The following is a 16,497-nucleotide window of genomic DNA, read 5'->3' as shown; positions in this document are numbered from 1 at the left end:
CTTCACTAAACAAGCTACAATAAACTCCTGTCCGGTACTAAAGTCGAATGGTCACTCGTTAACACTGAGCGCACATCTGGCGCCCCCATGTGGAGCTGCTCAGTCATTACACCCTGCTCCGTCGCAGTAATAGCACGCAGAGTGATACGTCATCAACGCCAGACGCACAACTACAAGAAAGCAACAGCAATAATGGTAAGAAATCAATGTGAACGTATGAATGTGTTTCCAGTTTACATGGAATGTCCTATTTGAAGAGTCAGTGAGGCGTTGAAGTCGTCCCACTTCACTGCATCGCTTCACGTGCTTTCATGTGCTAGCTATGTGGACGTTAGCCCGATGCTAAGCTAACAGTAGCGTCATCATGTCCTTCTGTTCTCCAGCTCTTCTACTCGTTCTTCAAGTCTCTGGTGGGGAAGGATGTGGTGGTGGAGCTCAAAAACGACCTGAGGTTAGTGGTGATCACGCCGTAACACACTTTGTTTGATTTAGTCACCTGAGTTGTTTTAGTTGTGGATGAACAGCCAGTCAACCCGCATCAACAGCATCAACAGCCAGCAGTACCATTAGAAACCCGCTCTCATGTCACGTCCCTGCAGCAGTAGTAGGAACCTGTTCCAGCTGTTTGCAGTGGAGCTGTTTAGGATTGTAATCCATTCCAGTACGAGGTGTTTTGGTTCTGTTGTAAAGCAGCTGAATGATGCATTCACCTCCACTTTGGTCCAACATGTTTCTAATGTGAAGATGGGACGTACTAATCTGTATCCTAACATCTCTCTTTTCAGCATCTGCGGAACACTTCATTCTGTTGACCAGGTTGGACATGATATTCTATTTTCCTTAAATTGAATCAAAGCTGTTACATTTTCTATCTGACTGCCCAGTTCTGACTTGGAATCCTTCTCTGCTTGTGTGTTTCAGTACCTGAATATTAAACTCACAGACATCAGCGTCACTGATCCAGAGAAATATCCACACATGGTAAGTTCAGCTGTCTGGCACCTGTCAATCAGTGTCCTTTCAGCTTTTAGGACAAGAACTCGTTCTCATCAAGGACCCTTAATCTGGCACAAGTTAGACCACGGACCCCCATTTGAAAAGGTTTTGTCCCAGGGTCCCCATCTGAGAGCATTTTTGCTTTTAATGTTTATTACAGAAAGTGTATGAAAGCCATGACCAAAATAGTCCTACATTCTGTTATTGTGTTACTTATGGATGGAATTATAGTGAAAATAAATCATTCCCCTTTTTGCTGACTTATGACTTATCCCAACTTTTATGAGAATTGCTTATAATTATGATTTTGAAATGAAGATGTTTCAGAAGTCTGCTACAGAAAATAATGCATTGCTCTTGTTTAGGGTCTGAGAGACTCTAGCTGTAAAACCTGCTTAAAGACAATGGATTTTTTAACATCCCAAATACATGCACAAGCGAGTCCCCGCACAGGTGCATGTGAGGATACATCGGAAACTAACGGACTCTCAGACACAGACGCAGAGGTCCTTTATGTATGTAATAATGGAATCCATGCAAAATGAATATATTACTATATACAAAAATAATTTGTTTTATGTTTTTAAGGAATTTATTTGAAATACGTCCTTACTTGGTGTAATAACAATACTTTGTGGTCATTTCCGCAAGTTGCACCTTCATCAAATGTGCAAGCTGAGTTTGTGGCAAAGTAAAGAGTTAGCACTTCAATACTTTTATACATTTTAGGTTTAATGAGGTCAGAAAAAAATGATGGGGAAAAATAATCTCAAAAACGCAACTATCTGCTAAAATATTATGGGACAGATTGTGCATTGCTTAAAGCTGATTTCCAGCATCTCTGACACCTTGAATGACGATTATCTTCAAACTCTGCAATGTCTTGTTTCAATTTGCCCCAGCTGTCTGTGAAAAACTGTTTCATCCGTGGATCTGTGGTCCGGTACGTTCAGCTGCCTGCAGATGAAGTGGACACGCAGCTCCTGCAGGACGCTGCACGGAAAGAAGCGATGCAGCAGAAGCAATGATCCACCTGAAGGATGGGGGGGGGGGGGGGGAGGTTGTGACAGTGAAAAATGAGTAGTTTTGAGTTAAGTTCATTTAAAGATGATACGGTTTGTGCAGCTCTTGTAATTAAGCAGCATTGGTCATGTTCCTGTACTTTCACAGAGAACTTAATTGCATTCCTGACATTAGAGATCAATAATTTGCAAAACAGTAATTATTGAAATGATCTTCACCTCACAGGCCATAGAGGAGGCCTCATTTGATACTGTCTTTTGTTTAGTTTAAAAGAAATCTAACTAAATTCAATTTTGAGCCCATTAGAGGTAAAGATCTGTTGTTGCTTACCTTTAAACATTATTATGACTTTGTTTTTTGTTTTTTATGCTACAAAATAAAAGGCTATTTTATTTACTAGTTGATCATGTTATTGTCATTTATAGGGATGTTTTTGTAATTTTTCAGTTTAAAGTGTTTTTAGATTTTAACTTTGGCCTTTAAAGTTATTATTGGAGAAACTGAAAAGAAAACTTTATTGCCATGAATTGTGATCATGGAAGAAAGTATTTTTTGTAAATGACCGCATTTATGGGAAATAAAAGCCCAGTCTGCTCTGATTGGTCAGCTAGCCCACTCTGTTGTGATTGGTCAACCGAACCGAACTCTTCTGACTCCGCTCCATCTAGCATTGTTTGAGGGCGTGCCAAACTAGCCGCTAGGTAGGTATTATGCAAATGTGTTACTTGGTGACATCACCATGTTACGGAAGGAAAGGCGGGACTTCAAGCGAGGAATTTCAGGCAGTTCAGGAGCGGTGTTTCTGTGGGGGAGAGGAACTCCCTTTGGCCTGGACTTTGGGCTTTGTAACTTTGCAGACCTTTTACGTGCACAAAAAAACTATATAACACACTAAAGGAAAAAGCACAAACGCATAATAGTTGCTTTTTAAAAGTGACAAACAATCGCGACCCAATTCACAATAGGCTTTATCTATAAATCATGAGAACAGTGAAATATTGGGTAAATGAACATTCCTGAGTATTTTTACTGCTGTTTCTGCATCACTTTATATAACCTTGATTAGATAAATCAGCCATTTAGAAGAGAGATACATCTGATAAATCACAACTTCATTTCATGCTTGTGTTATTGAAAACATATATAGTATAAATGTTAAAAACTTTATAATGAGACCAAATAAATGCACCTAGGTGGAGTTAACAAGCTCTCGTTTATTCCCTCTCAATATTAGATTCAGCGTTATGAGAAGGCTGCACACTCAGGCTCCCTCGTGTGGCTCAAAGGTGTACTGCAGATATAAATGTTAAATCAAAGACCATGGAAGAAATTCTGCATATTTCACATTGCACATTACCTGTGGATCCTGACCCAGTCTTTGGGAAGGACAGATATAGAAGTTTAATACATGTGGTTTATCCATAAAATCAATATAAGCATAATTAATTTGTTATAATCTTAACCCATTTGTGCCTGCAACTGAAACTTTTAATATCCTTTGGTGGAAGTGTTCTCTATGTGAAAAAACTTAAAAAATTGGTCAAACCGTTTGACTGAAAAGTGAGTTTTTCTTCTCATACTATATCTAGTCTTTGGGCACATGATGTGATACTGTCTTTGCAATAGACTCCATTATATTTTAGGAAAAAACAGTAGTCCCATGTGGCCAGAGATTAGATATAGTATGATAAGAAAATGTCTGTATCTCAGAAACTACAAGGAGCACACTCGAGTATTTGGTATCTATGAACGCATAACAAGTTGATATGCACACAGATGCAGTGTAAAAATATGTTTAATTTGGAAAACATTTAATAAACACAATTTTAGTATTTTTTTTATAATTTTTCAAAAATCATGACTTTGATTATTATTAAAAGTGTAATTTTTCATATTATCTAAAAATGTTGTACTGTTAGATACTTGTCCAAAGCATGTCCATACCAAGACTTTTGACCAATCAGAACAAATGTGGTATTTTCTTTCCTTATCATACTAAATGTTTTCTTTGGGCACAAATGGGTTAATGGTTCATCTTAGCTTTCTACTGGAAGATGTTGCAACTGCAGTTTCCCCATACGATCATTTTAAGCAAGACGTTTTAACTTTTGGAAGAAGAAATAACTCATTCTTCCTCTTACAAAGCAAAAGTCAAATTTATTAGTAATAAAACCCACTGTTGCTCACTTCAATGCACCCAGGTATCTGGCTGCTACAGCCTGACATGGTCAGGTATGACCAGTAGCTACTATTATTGTTAGCTAACGTCAGCACACTTTAGATAGATATTGTTGTGTATCTGATATTACTGACTCAGTTCTCTGACTTTAGCCTCTTTTCTTGTGCTCCTGTTCTACCATTACCCTTTGAGTGGCTGTTATTGAGCCAAAGTTACATCGTCTTGCCTAGTTTTGATCTTAAGGATGAGTAAAGGTGTGGTAGATGTAAGCTGCAACGATTAATGGATTAATTGTCAACTATTACATTAAACTTCAAATATTTTGATAATCAGTTTGAGTAATTTTTTAAGAAAAAAAGTGAAAATGCTCTTATTCCAGCTTCTTAAATGTGAATATTTTCTGGTTTCTTTCCTCCTCTATGACAGTAAACTGAACATCTTTGAGTTGTGGACAAAACAAGACATTTGAGGACGTCATCTTGGGCTTTGGGAAACACTGATCAACATTTTCTGACATTTTATAGACCAAACAACTAATTGATTCATCGTGAAAATAATCAACAATGAAAATCAACTTCAGTTGCAGCCCTAGGTGGATGGCTTGTCGGTGGGAGTAACCTTTATCAGCGGTTTTGTGGATTGTAAGTACAAGCTGAAAAATATGAGCAGAAACTGTAAAAAGTTCTATTCTCCCAGCATAAAGAGTGAAGCTGAGAAGTAACTGGCTCGTCCTGTTACTGCAGTATTTACAGCAGTTTTCACAAGCGAAGAGATGAGTATGTGACAGATGTGGATTTTGAGAGGAGGCAGTTCTTTCCTGGGATTCAGTGTTGGTCAGGACAGGAGAGGTCCAGCTATATTTGTACTTTATTTTGCAGAACATCTCTTTTTTTATTTGCTATGTATAATAAAAGTATTTTGTGGATACAGTGAGATTAAGTAGTGATGCACAGATACCGATATCGGATCAGATATCAGACTGATACTGACTCAAATAGCTGGATCAGATATCGGAGATCTATTCAATTCAATTCTATGTTTATATACTTTATACATTATATACTGAAATTTACATTCTTTTTTAAGTTTTGACCAATTTGTTGCTGCATTAAAAAGGTTTACACTAGAATTATAATTCCTGATAATTTTGAAGATTTTTTACCAAGTTGCAAATTTACAATTTATCATTTCAATAATAAATATCAATTCAGTAAATATGTATGTATTTATCTGTTACATTGTGTTTTACAAATGTTTAAGTCCAGCCTCCATGTTGCCTTACACATAACAGAATGATCCCAGTCACTTCCACACAGTGAGGCATACAGCTGATTAATGAAACACTGATATCGGATCGGTACTCGGTATCGGCCGATACCCAAATCCCAGCTACCAGTATAGGGACTGAAAGAGTTGGATCAGTGCATCCCTAAGATTAAGACTAAAATTCGGTAAAGGTTGAACGTACCTGCAGGTCAAACAAGTTTGGAACTTGTATAACTGTTTATTTAAGAGTTTTATATTGTGTTGTATTTGATCTACAAAAGTCCTGTCGTTTTTATTGTAGCCATCTAACAATATTTCTAGAAACATGTTCAAACTGTGAGCCTGTATATCCAGCATCTTTTCTCACTGTAATATGACAAACTCAGTCTGGTGTTAATACATAGAAATCCAATACCTTTATTTTACATTCATACATCTATAACATTGTACAATAAGTTTAATGCAGTTAAAAAAGCCCAATCCAAAAACAAGTCCTGAAGATTTACAATGATGAAGTTGCATGTTTTAAGGTTGGTGACAAGCATTTAAAAATATATACATACCATCTCACACACACTGAAAGGAAGGGAGGTGGGGGGGGGGGGGGGGGGGGGGGGGGTATAGGACAAGTATTGTCCTTGAGTTGTACCTTAATGGAGCTGGGCTGAACGGGGAGGGATTCAGACACCGTAGAGAAAGGCACATTGAATACACAGTGTATGTACAAACAAAAACCTCAACACGTACACGACTTTACTGTAGGAGCTAGAACAATGAGCAAAAACTGTAAACCTTCACTTGTGGAAATAAAAAACAAAAAAGTCACATCTATACAAATACATTTAAAGCAAAATATTTTTTCGGTCATAACAAAGCCGTACCTTGAAATGCATCTCAACACTTAAGATTGGCTCTGCCAGCAGAGAGCAATCCCACAGATAGAATAATTACACAATATGTCACAATATTTATGCAGTTGCCTACTTTATGTGCACCGACAACTGGTACCTCATGCATAACCTCATCAGACAGCAGCAGTCATCTGATATGTTTTAGACTAAATCCAATCATTTTTTCCTCCTCTTCACATGAATATGGCAACTTGACATGGTGCAACATGTACGTACATCTACGTAAAAATGTATAGACAGCTCTATACAGCCGCAAATCTTAAAATATATGTACCACCCGTTGATCAAAATTTTCAATACTTTCAGAAAAGTAAGTTCTCTGATATAAAATACTGTATTTTCAAAAAACAGATAGTTTACATTCCATCCTTCTCAACAAAATAAAGCTTTATATACGTACCTTCAAAGCTTAGAAACACTCCCAACATACATATATATATATATTCATATCTATATAGAAACAATAAAGTGACTAAGACGCCGTAAGTGGCTCTACGTTCACATGTAGTGGAAACCCGTTTAGAATGGCATACACAGCCAATTTGTCTAATGAACACAGTGTGGCACTACAATTTTGGATGATTGTACAAGTTGGGGTCTTTTAAATGCCAAGGTCAAGATTGCCTCCGTTAAAACCGTTCTCCCAGCTCAGCACGCCTTCGTCAAGTCAGTGGGCATGTCCGCCGTCGACATGCGGTACTGGATCTTTGTGTTGGTGATGGCGCCGTGCTTCTGTCGAAGGTGCAGCCGCAGCTGACTCTTGTGACGGAAGTGCAGGTTGCATTTCTCACACTGGAAAAGGAAAGAGGCAATGTTATTTTAGGGCGTTTTGTGAAGTTATTATTGTTGTGTTTATTAAATGTTGTTAATTTTAGTCTTAATTCAGTCCCGATACTGGTAGCTGGGCTTTGGTTATCAGCCGATACCGAGTACCGATCCGATACCAGTGTTTAATTAATAAGCTGTATGCCTCACTGTGTGGAAGTGAATGGGATCATGCTTTAATGTGTACGGCAACATTAGGCTGGACTTAAATATCACTTTCCTAACTTTGTAAAACAAAATGTAGATATTAATTTCAAAATTAAAAGGAATAACAATTCAAGTGTAAACCTTTTTAATGCAGCAACAAATTGGTCAAAATTTTAACAGGAATTAAAATTACAGTATATAATGTATAAAGTATATAAACATAGAATTGAATTTAATAGATTGGCCCCATTGTCACCAATATCCTATCCAGCTATTTGAGTCAGTATCGGCCCGATATCCGATCCGGTATTGGTATCTGTGCATCCCTAATAATTGTATGATTTTGTAACTTTAAGAGGGGAAATACAGCGTATCAACCTACATGGTAGGGCTTCTCTCCCGTGTGTATGCGCAGGTGGCTCTTCAGGGTCTGCAGGTGTCGGAAGCGCGTTCCACAGATCTCACATGGATAGGGCTTCTCGCCTGTGTGGATCAGCACATGTGCGCGGAGATGAGCGACCTGAAACACGAACAAAACAAAAAAACAAAAAACAGCTTGAATCACTGACTGATGGAAACAGCATCTATGCAAAGTATCATCGAGTTCTTCTACACAGACACACTTTGATGGCACTTTACAGACAGCACACGTATCCACTGTGTCAAAGCCAAAACACCCTTAAGGATGTTCTTCCCTGTAATTATGGGTGCTTGTGTTAAGCTGAAAATTACTATACCCACCCTTAGTTGCAGTTCAGAGATGAGTATTGGTGCTATTAAACTATACAATAGAGAGGGAAAATGTTTGATATGCACGGGTGTTATTACCTGTACAAAACGAGCTCCGCACGTCTCACATTTGTATGGCTTCTCTCCTGAGTGGATGCGAGTGTGAGTCTTGAGGTTAGCTGGTCTGTTAAACTGAGCACCACAGATATTACAGCGATACGGCTTCTCTCCTGAGAAGGAAATAGAAGAAAAGAACGTTAGAATTCAGCAGCGAAGGAGCCGAGACTCGACAGACTATAGATAGATCTCTGACGTACCCGTGTGGACGGTCTTGTGGCTTGCGAGGTTGCCCTTGTAGCGGAAAGCAGCCTGGCAGCGGTCGCACTTGTATGGCTTGTCGCTGTGCACTTGGAGCATGTGTTGTTTCAGCGCTTCGTCTTCAGCGAACTTGGAGTCACATTCGTTACAGAAGAATGTGCCGTTTTCTGTTCGTGAGAAATCATCGTTAAAGTCATAAATAATACATAATGATTTTTGATTTGTTACTGACATTTAATATCCGTCCTAAACTCACCACAACTGGAGTCTGAGTATTCCGAGTGCAGCTCTGCCATGTCCTCTGCTAGACGGGACCTGGAGGTGTTGGGACACACTTCTGAGTGCTGTGGGGACGGTGTGCCGCAGGATGAGCAGTTCAGGCGGCTCAAGTAGTGCGGAGGGTGGCTGTCACCGTTCCTCAGCGACCCCTCCAGTGCACTATAGACACAAAACAAATACTTTGAGTCAGACGTAAAACACACACTTCTAATCAGACGTAAACTAATATTTTAAATCAAATGTGATTCCAGATAAAGTTTCTAAAATGATCCTGGTGAATGTCCAAAATCCAGAACAGTAAACTGGATTACAGAAAACAAAAGTATTTAAAAAACATTGGCTCATATGAAATCTTCGCCCAGGACGTCATTCAAATTGATTCACATGTCAATTTGACATTTTCTTTTTGCAAAAATAAGCAGCTGTGTATCTGAAAAAGCCTCACCTGTTAATGATGTTGTTGAGACGACTGGCCTGGGGCACGGGTAGGTCCTCGCTGTGATCACTGCTCTTGCTCGTGGTTTGCGGGTCGAGGTTCTCCGAGTCACTAGGATGGAGGTAGGGCTGCAGGCCGAGGCGCTGAGGCGAACGGAGCAGCCCCGACTCCTCTTCCTTGGCGCTCTGATTCAGCACGATGAACTTGTACTTCTTCCAGTTGCGAGACTTGGGGTCCTGCGTGCCTTGCGGGGCTTGCGCCGCGGCGGCTTGGGAAGAGAGGCCGGCGTTTTTGCTACTGCTGGACTCCGTTGGGGAGTTGGGCTGGCAGTCTGATTTGAGGGGGCTCTGCGGGCTGCTCATGAGGCTCTTGCGTCCGGCCGAGGAGATTCCCAGCGGGTAGTGGTGGTGGATCAGGTCTTCCTCCGCCTGAGGAGCGTGATCTTTCCCAGAGTCTCTCTGGTGCTCGAGGGCCAGCGCAGGAAACGCGCGCTTCCTCGCGCCGAGAGCGATGGACTGGCTGACCCCCTCGTGGCTTTCCTTCCGCATCTCATCGTCTCGCCCTGCCTCCCTGGAAGCGTAGGTGGTGGAGTGAATAATGCTGGAGGAGCTGGTGCCAACCGCCCTGGTGTATTCTGCCCTGATGATGTTGGCGCCGTCATGCGGAGAACAATGCTTGTGGTGGATAGCACTCTTAGAGAGGTCAGCAAAAGCATTTTTGGCATCAGTCAGCTTGCAGAGAGGGAAAGGGAATCCTGGCATGGGAAACTGCCCGTAGAGATGGTAGTTGCTGGGGGTGCTGACCCCGTTGAACATGTTGGAGCCGTAGGGTCTCCCGTCCCTGAACGGAGCTACGCGGCTGTGCAAACTGTCAACAACATCATGGGGCCGGTAAGCATGGACATCCTGAGGTAACACCAAGGGACTGACCAGGAACTCATCTCTGGGCAGCTTGGCAGATGGATCACTGCGGAAAGAAAACAGAGAAGGTAACAAAACCACGACAGATGCTGATCGTGATGAATCTGACCGATGTAATGGAACCCCGTTCTGCCAACCTGGATTTGATGAATCTGTGGCAGGTGTCCACAACATGGTCCATCTGCAGGTAGATGGCCGTGTTCATGATCGCCATGATCAGACTCTCCTTTAGCGTGAGACGGGACGTGTACATGAACTCCAGCAGGATGGCGAAGCCCTCTGGGTCCACCTTTGGGTCCAGACTGATGGCGTTAAGGTTGCACTTGTGGGAGTCAGTAAAGATGCTGTAAAACAGCCCACTGCAGCCATGAGAAAGAGAAAGAAACACAGACAAAGGTCAGTCGCTTCATCTTTAAACTGTGGGAGAAATATAACCTGGCCTGATTAGAACACACACCTGCAAGCCATGAGAACAGTCTTGTGTGCACGAAACTGCTGCCTGTTAACCAAGATAGTGACGTCCGTGAGAATATCTCTGCTCCGCAGTCGATTCAGGTTGAGCAGGACGTCACTTGCATGGCGCGTGAATTGTATGCAGCTGTCTGCTGCGCAAGCCATTTTGTCAAGTTCTGCAAAAAGAAAAAAAAGTTTATTTCATGAAAAATAGTGCCCTGGTGAGTCAACACCACAATTCACCCCTCTGTATCAACGCCGGAGTAGAGGCAATCTTTAAGTTAATTCATTGGGCTGAAATTATTTATGATCCTCACCAGGTCTTCATATGTGTGGCAGATGAAGAAACAGATACAGCGTTCCTCCAGAAGGAGGCGCCATTTATTAAATAAACACTGTCAAGACATTTAAATTTCAGCCTTTGGAGTCATCTCTCTCCCCCTCACTTTCTCTCTCTCTGAACCACTGGCTGACAAGTTAATAAAACAAATGAAGATGAAGGGAAAAATGTATCACATGATTCTAACAGAGCGGAGCATGAAAAAGTATTCATCATATAATATTATACATTTTAACATTTATTTATTTATTTTTCTTTCGGAAATAACAAAAATAATGACTCCGTCGATTTTAATCAAATAAAAATAGCACTTATTTAAGTAGAAAAAAACAATAGATGCCCTGAGTATTATTTTAAATATTTTTTATTTAGCGGTTTTATTAATCACTTATCAAAAAGAGCATTAGTAGCCGTGTCTACTTATTTCTCTGAATTCATTCTAGCGGAGAAAAGTTTTTTCTTCTTCTTCTTCTTTCTTCCTCTTCTTCGTCGGATTCTCACTATGAATAAGCTGATAATAAAATAAGAACAGTAAATTCAGTCATTTTCAGCTCGTTTATTTCTGAAAACTTTTTTGTCAAACAAATAACTATGAATTTAAATTTCAACCGCAAGATGTCCTTCACCGTGATTGAATGTTCCTAATAAGCCGATGCAGCTGGCAGTTTATTAGAATGACAACAGTTGTCCCTGTTTGCTGTTTGCTGGGATCCGACCTGAGACCAGCAGCGCTACCTTCTCTTTCCTTTGCCAATAATAGGTCTTTTCAGGCACTTTAAGGGAGTGAAAACTATTATTTAATTAACTCAAAGCAGCTTCATAACAAGCACGCTGATTTATGACAGTATCCGCAACTCAATGTGAAGATTCGAGTCTGTAACTGGACACGTCCGAAAATAGAAGCAGAACAGAACGCAGCCTAAATAGGCTGATGTGCTGTGATCAGCCGGTAGTGATTTGACTGAGTTAAGACCTGCAGCCGGAGACTAACAAGCAGTGGCCTGATGTTTGAAGCAACAATTAACTACATGTTCACTCAGCAACTCTATGGACTAACTTCAGTCAATCTGCCGGCGCCTATCAGAGTAGTAGCTCATTCAAATGACAGCACACACATTTTTGTCAGCCCAAATAGTAGCTCCTCAATATCTCTCTTGTTTTCAGGTTATTTGATGGGCCTAAACAGTCGAACTGTAACTGTCTAACCGAAACTCCGTGACAGAAATAAGGCAACACTTTGCAGCAACTCTGAACGCATCTCAGTAACACCTTCACACTCGGTGGCAGCAGCTCTGGAGCTCAGCATGCAGCGGAGTGGAGACAGTGGAAACACAACTTAGTGCGACGACGTGTCTTGTAGCCTCTACCGTGGAAACACACGCACACGCACACACACCCTTCAGCACTAATGTTTCCGCTACAATGTTACGGTAACACAGGGGCTCGTTCGGCGCCGCCTTTTGCGCTCCATTAACCGTCGGAGCGGAGTAAAGACACGGTGAACGTGAAGCCACCATGCTGCCATAAAGACACGGTGAACCTGAGGGTACCATGCTGCCAGCAAAGTTGGTCTGACAGCGCGCACGAGCCGCCGACGCCACCACCACACTGTGTTGACACTTGAACGTTGCACAAAGTAGCATGAAATCAGAGCGCTTTAACATGAGAGGCTGCGCTGCTGCGCTGCTGGCTCTGTTAACACGAGAACCATGGGTAGAACCATGGACCCGGCTCTGGGTAGCCTTCACAGAGCTCAAAATCAGAATTTCCCTCGCTCTAAAACGAGCGTAATTACAGCTCTACAACATGACTGTGTGTCAGTGCGGCACTGGGAGCTCCAGCGAGTGGAGGGAGACTAGCCGTCTGTCCCACTGCCTCAAACGCAACCAGCAGTGCAGTGCAGTCGATCTGTCAAGAGAGCCGCGCGCTGCCTGTCACTACTAGAGCCACTTCAGAGTTTCGACTGCGCGCCAGCAGACCCAGTCCCAGTCCCAGACACACACTGTCCCGGCATCACACACAGTCCCGGCTTCACTAACACCCAAACAGCACAAATGGACAAATAGCTCTTCTAAAACACCAGCAACACACAGTAGATAACAACTTCGCGCCAAATTAGAGGAAAAAAGGAATTTAAAAAATCACCTGGTAGCGCTTTCCTAGAAACTTCTTGCATCACCACTTCTAAGAAGCCCAGTTCTAAGAATCAGACGAGCTCAATTCTCGGAATTTGAGCCCGAGACCGTACCACTTTCGCGTGGCGGGGGTGTGACGTTTTTTTTCGCTTGTGGTGAAAACAAATACTTTCCAAAGCGGTATTTCTAACGCGTATTGCACTTAATGATTTTTACAGTAAACTCTGCTTAAACAAAATGTTTAAATGAGAAGAAAAATGTGAATTATTTGGTAAAATAACGCAGGAAATAGTTTTATAGTTAACCAAACCCCCCTGCTTTTGGTTGAATCCGCAGTCACAGGACGTCGAGTCGGCGACGTCACGAGCTGCTTAAACCCAGCCCCCGAAATTCTCCGAACTAATTTATATTCCATCATTTCAGCAATGTATCGTCCCGCTGCCGCTCAGCGCATTATACACACAGACCGACCCTCCGTGTACATGCAGCCTACAGCACACACACACACACACACGCACACACATCTTAATTAGGCCCACGCGGACAGGTCGATGTGACAGGCGCGTGCTGTTCTTCTCATGCAGAATTGCTTTTTTAAAGGCAGAGTTGCTGCAGCTCCGCTGACTGACTACATACTGACTTCATAGACGGAGAACGCTGCGAGTCACCATCGGGGGGTTTGTTGAAAAAGGAAAGCTTTAATAGATTTATTATTCTTTATTATTAAGTCTATAGGCAGTCAGCTGAGCGTGTGCGTGTGGATGGGATTGTTAAATGGTTCGATGTCAGTGCATGGTGGGATTGTTGGCTCCAGTTTTACATCCTAATCAGCGCATATAACGGTGTCATACATTCGCCTTATTACCGCTATCGGGTTAAAGACACTGTTTTTTTTTTCAGACATTAAGATTTGGACTAATTGTAGGTGCGATCTGCGGTCCTGTAATAACTTTGTGATTACATAGAAAACTTGTTGCATGAAAGTGAACGCATCACAAATCTAAAAGCATGAGCAAAGGATAGCGTGCATAGAAATTTAATGCAATCAAGGCAGAATCAGGCATATGGGTTTGATGTTTAGGGTATTAATGTTTAAAATGCCATGAGATCTATTATACATATTGCGAAATTTAATGTCATGGTGCTTTATGTATAACTCAACTGGACTCATCAGCAGGCTCTACCCTCTTAAAATCACAGGTTTTAGACAGACTTGAACCTCTTGTTGTGTCTTTTTAAATGTTTTCTGCTTCCTTTTATTGAAAGAGTATGATGCCTGTGAAATTGCCCATGTCAGATAATGTGTCCACTTACAACAAAAACATAACTCATTGAAATGCAAAGTGAAAGTTTCCTGGAAAATTAATTGAATGCATTGCTGTGATTTTGTTCCCCCCCCCCCCCCCCCCATTTAATTTAAGGCATGTGTACTCCCTGTTGCATCATTTCTCAGAGTTGGGTGAGAATAAACAGAGTCTTTTTTATACTTTTCAGCTTACTAGTGTTGTGTTTTATACTCCATGCTCTTTGAGTTTGAAAAGCAGCACCAGCCAGTCTTTTGGCACGGAAGAGAAAGTTGAACTTTCTTCCCTGCACGGAGCTGAGAAATGGTGTGAATTTGCATGTCTTTTACCAGTTCGTAGATGGTTTATGGTGTCTGGTTAGGGGATGTGTATACTGTGTGACAGCATCTGAAAAGTGTATTAATTTCATGAGTTGTGGGGAAGTATTTACTGTCAGTGACTCACCGTGGAAACTTTGTTTGTGGTGATTCCAGACCGCGGATTCCCCGTCTTTTCTCATTCCGTTCAGCCCTTGGCACAGAAGGAGCATTTGCTGAGCTGACAGGACACGACAAAGACAAGTTTACACAATTAATTAGAAGATATATTAGTTTACAGTACAACAATGAAAGTGTAAACTCAATTATGTATCTAAATATATAATTTATCTTCAGTAGTTGTAATGTTACACACAGAATCTCTGGTTAGATTTAAAAGCTCTGGTGGCACTATATCAATTAAATAGTGTAATGATTAAGTTGATGTTACGGAAGCCCTGAAAGGCAAGCAATACTTTTTTTTTCAGGTGATCCATTTTCTAAGTCTGATCTAAATTATTTTGTCTCCTGTGTTTATGATTTAAGAACATGTGAAAAATAATGTTTTATCAGATAATCTTAATAATAAAAAAAAATCACTTGTTTTCACACAGGAAAAAAGTAACTTAGAAAGATTATCATGGAAAAATATGTTTGTTCTTAAGTCATAAACAATGGAGAGAAAACAATTAAGATCAGACTTAGAAATCGGATCACCAAAAAAAAAAGTTCTCGCTTGCGTTTCAGGGCTTCCGTATAATATTCATGTCATTGTAAAGATCAAACAAATATTGAAATATGAGCTCTTATCAGTGTTCTTAATAATAACAGCACATCCAATGTTCCAATGTTCGAACATATAGCATTGTCATCTGTATTTGTATTTTATTTTGGTAAATATCCACATTTGTGACTTTAAATACCTCCACACCTATTGATTATTATATATTTTATCAAGTCTTTGAGGGATATGTTGTAACTCTCTCATGATATCATAGTTTTGTTTTGATGAAGATGAATAGGGAAGTGTAAAATTAATTTTATATATATTTAGATGATCTTGATTCTCATGTAAAATATTTTTTTTATTTTAAATTATTATTTATCTTGATTAAAATGTTTCTCTCATTTTCCACAAGACACTTTTTTGAGAGACATTTAAAAAATATATACTTGATACCAGTGTCATAACACAGTGGTGGTGACATGAGGTTTAATTAACATCAGAGACATTAGAGTAGTCAGGGTACAACAGACTGTCACCTTTCTTTTCTTTTTGTTTAACCCTTTAAGTGACGCCACCACACTCCACTATAATGTACCCCACAGTTCCCTGTGGATTGCCCGAGCATCCGCCCATCTGGATCCGGCATCCCACTAAAAACACTCCAGGTGTTTACAAACCATTTGGGGGGGGGGGTGTAGAAAAAAAAACTTCTCCAAAATAATTAAGACGCACGCTTTCACAGCAACCTCCAGATTCAGCACTGCCAAATAAAGCTCCAAACAAAGAGCAGCGTCAACTTTATTTCAATCCACTTGGGGGATGTTTAAGGCGCTCCGGCACAGTTATGCATAATGCACGGCCATAAACCATCCAGGAGTTAGGAGAGAGATGTGTAATTTACCAAGGCCCCATGCTGTGCCCGGCTATAGAAGGAGGAGATAATTACTGCAAATCCTTGGCAAACTTTTACTCAACCAATTCCTAGCAAAAATCAATGACCCACTTAGAGAGGACAGAGGAAGAGAGCAGGGTAGCAGATCAATATCAATCTGTCTAAACTGACAGGGCACATTGTCACATTATGAACAGTGTATCGGTTAATCCTTGATCTCCATTCAGGCTGCATAATTAAACAACGGGTCATGACGTTAGGGTCTTGGTCTCTTTGTGCAGGCGGCACGTTGTTCAGAAACAATCCCAGCCAAAGCAGGTT

General features: G+C 40.9%; 2 protein-coding genes across 4 annotated transcripts; one reads left to right on the top strand and one right to left on the bottom strand.

Moving 5' to 3' along the window:
• The first annotated feature begins 53 nt into the window (after positions 1-53).
• On the top strand, positions 54-2,618 carry smx5. Its single transcript, XM_037770973.1, has 5 exons — positions 54-195; positions 384-451; positions 786-816; positions 922-981; positions 1,899-2,618. Exons 1-5 carry the CDS (start codon positions 88-90, stop codon positions 2,022-2,024), a joined length of 393 nt encoding a protein of 130 aa, XP_037626901.1. The 5' UTR covers positions 54-87; the 3' UTR covers positions 2,025-2,618.
• A 3,239-nt stretch (positions 2,619-5,857) lies between these two features.
• On the bottom strand, positions 5,858-14,813 carry bcl6aa (BCL6A transcription repressor a). 3 transcript variants are annotated; one of them, XM_037770787.1, is made up of 9 exons: positions 14,706-14,813; positions 10,487-10,658; positions 10,167-10,388; positions 9,119-10,075; positions 8,651-8,832; positions 8,394-8,561; positions 8,176-8,306; positions 7,730-7,867; positions 5,858-7,167 (listed from the first exon to the last, which is right to left on the bottom strand). In XM_037770787.1, the coding sequence occupies exons 1-9, from the start codon at positions 14,788-14,790 to the stop codon at positions 7,024-7,026; spliced, it is 2,199 nt and encodes a 732-aa protein (XP_037626715.1). In that variant the 5' UTR covers positions 14,791-14,813; the 3' UTR covers positions 5,858-7,023. The 3 variants fall into 3 exon arrangements, with proteins under 3 accessions (XP_037626715.1, XP_037626716.1, XP_037626718.1); XM_037770788.1 differs by lacking the exon at positions 14,706-14,813 and adding an exon at positions 12,968-13,083; XM_037770790.1 differs by lacking the exon at positions 14,706-14,813 and adding an exon at positions 10,800-12,948.
• Positions 14,814-16,497: the final 1,684 nt, after the last annotated feature.

Source organism: Sebastes umbrosus, chromosome 5, assembly GCF_015220745.1.
Source record: "Sebastes umbrosus isolate fSebUmb1 chromosome 5, fSebUmb1.pri, whole genome shotgun sequence".
In the NCBI taxonomy this organism is placed as follows: domain Eukaryota; kingdom Metazoa; phylum Chordata; class Actinopteri; order Perciformes; family Sebastidae; genus Sebastes; species Sebastes umbrosus.
Note: the sequence above shows the minus strand (reverse complement) of the source record. Positions and strands in the feature narration are given on the sequence as shown.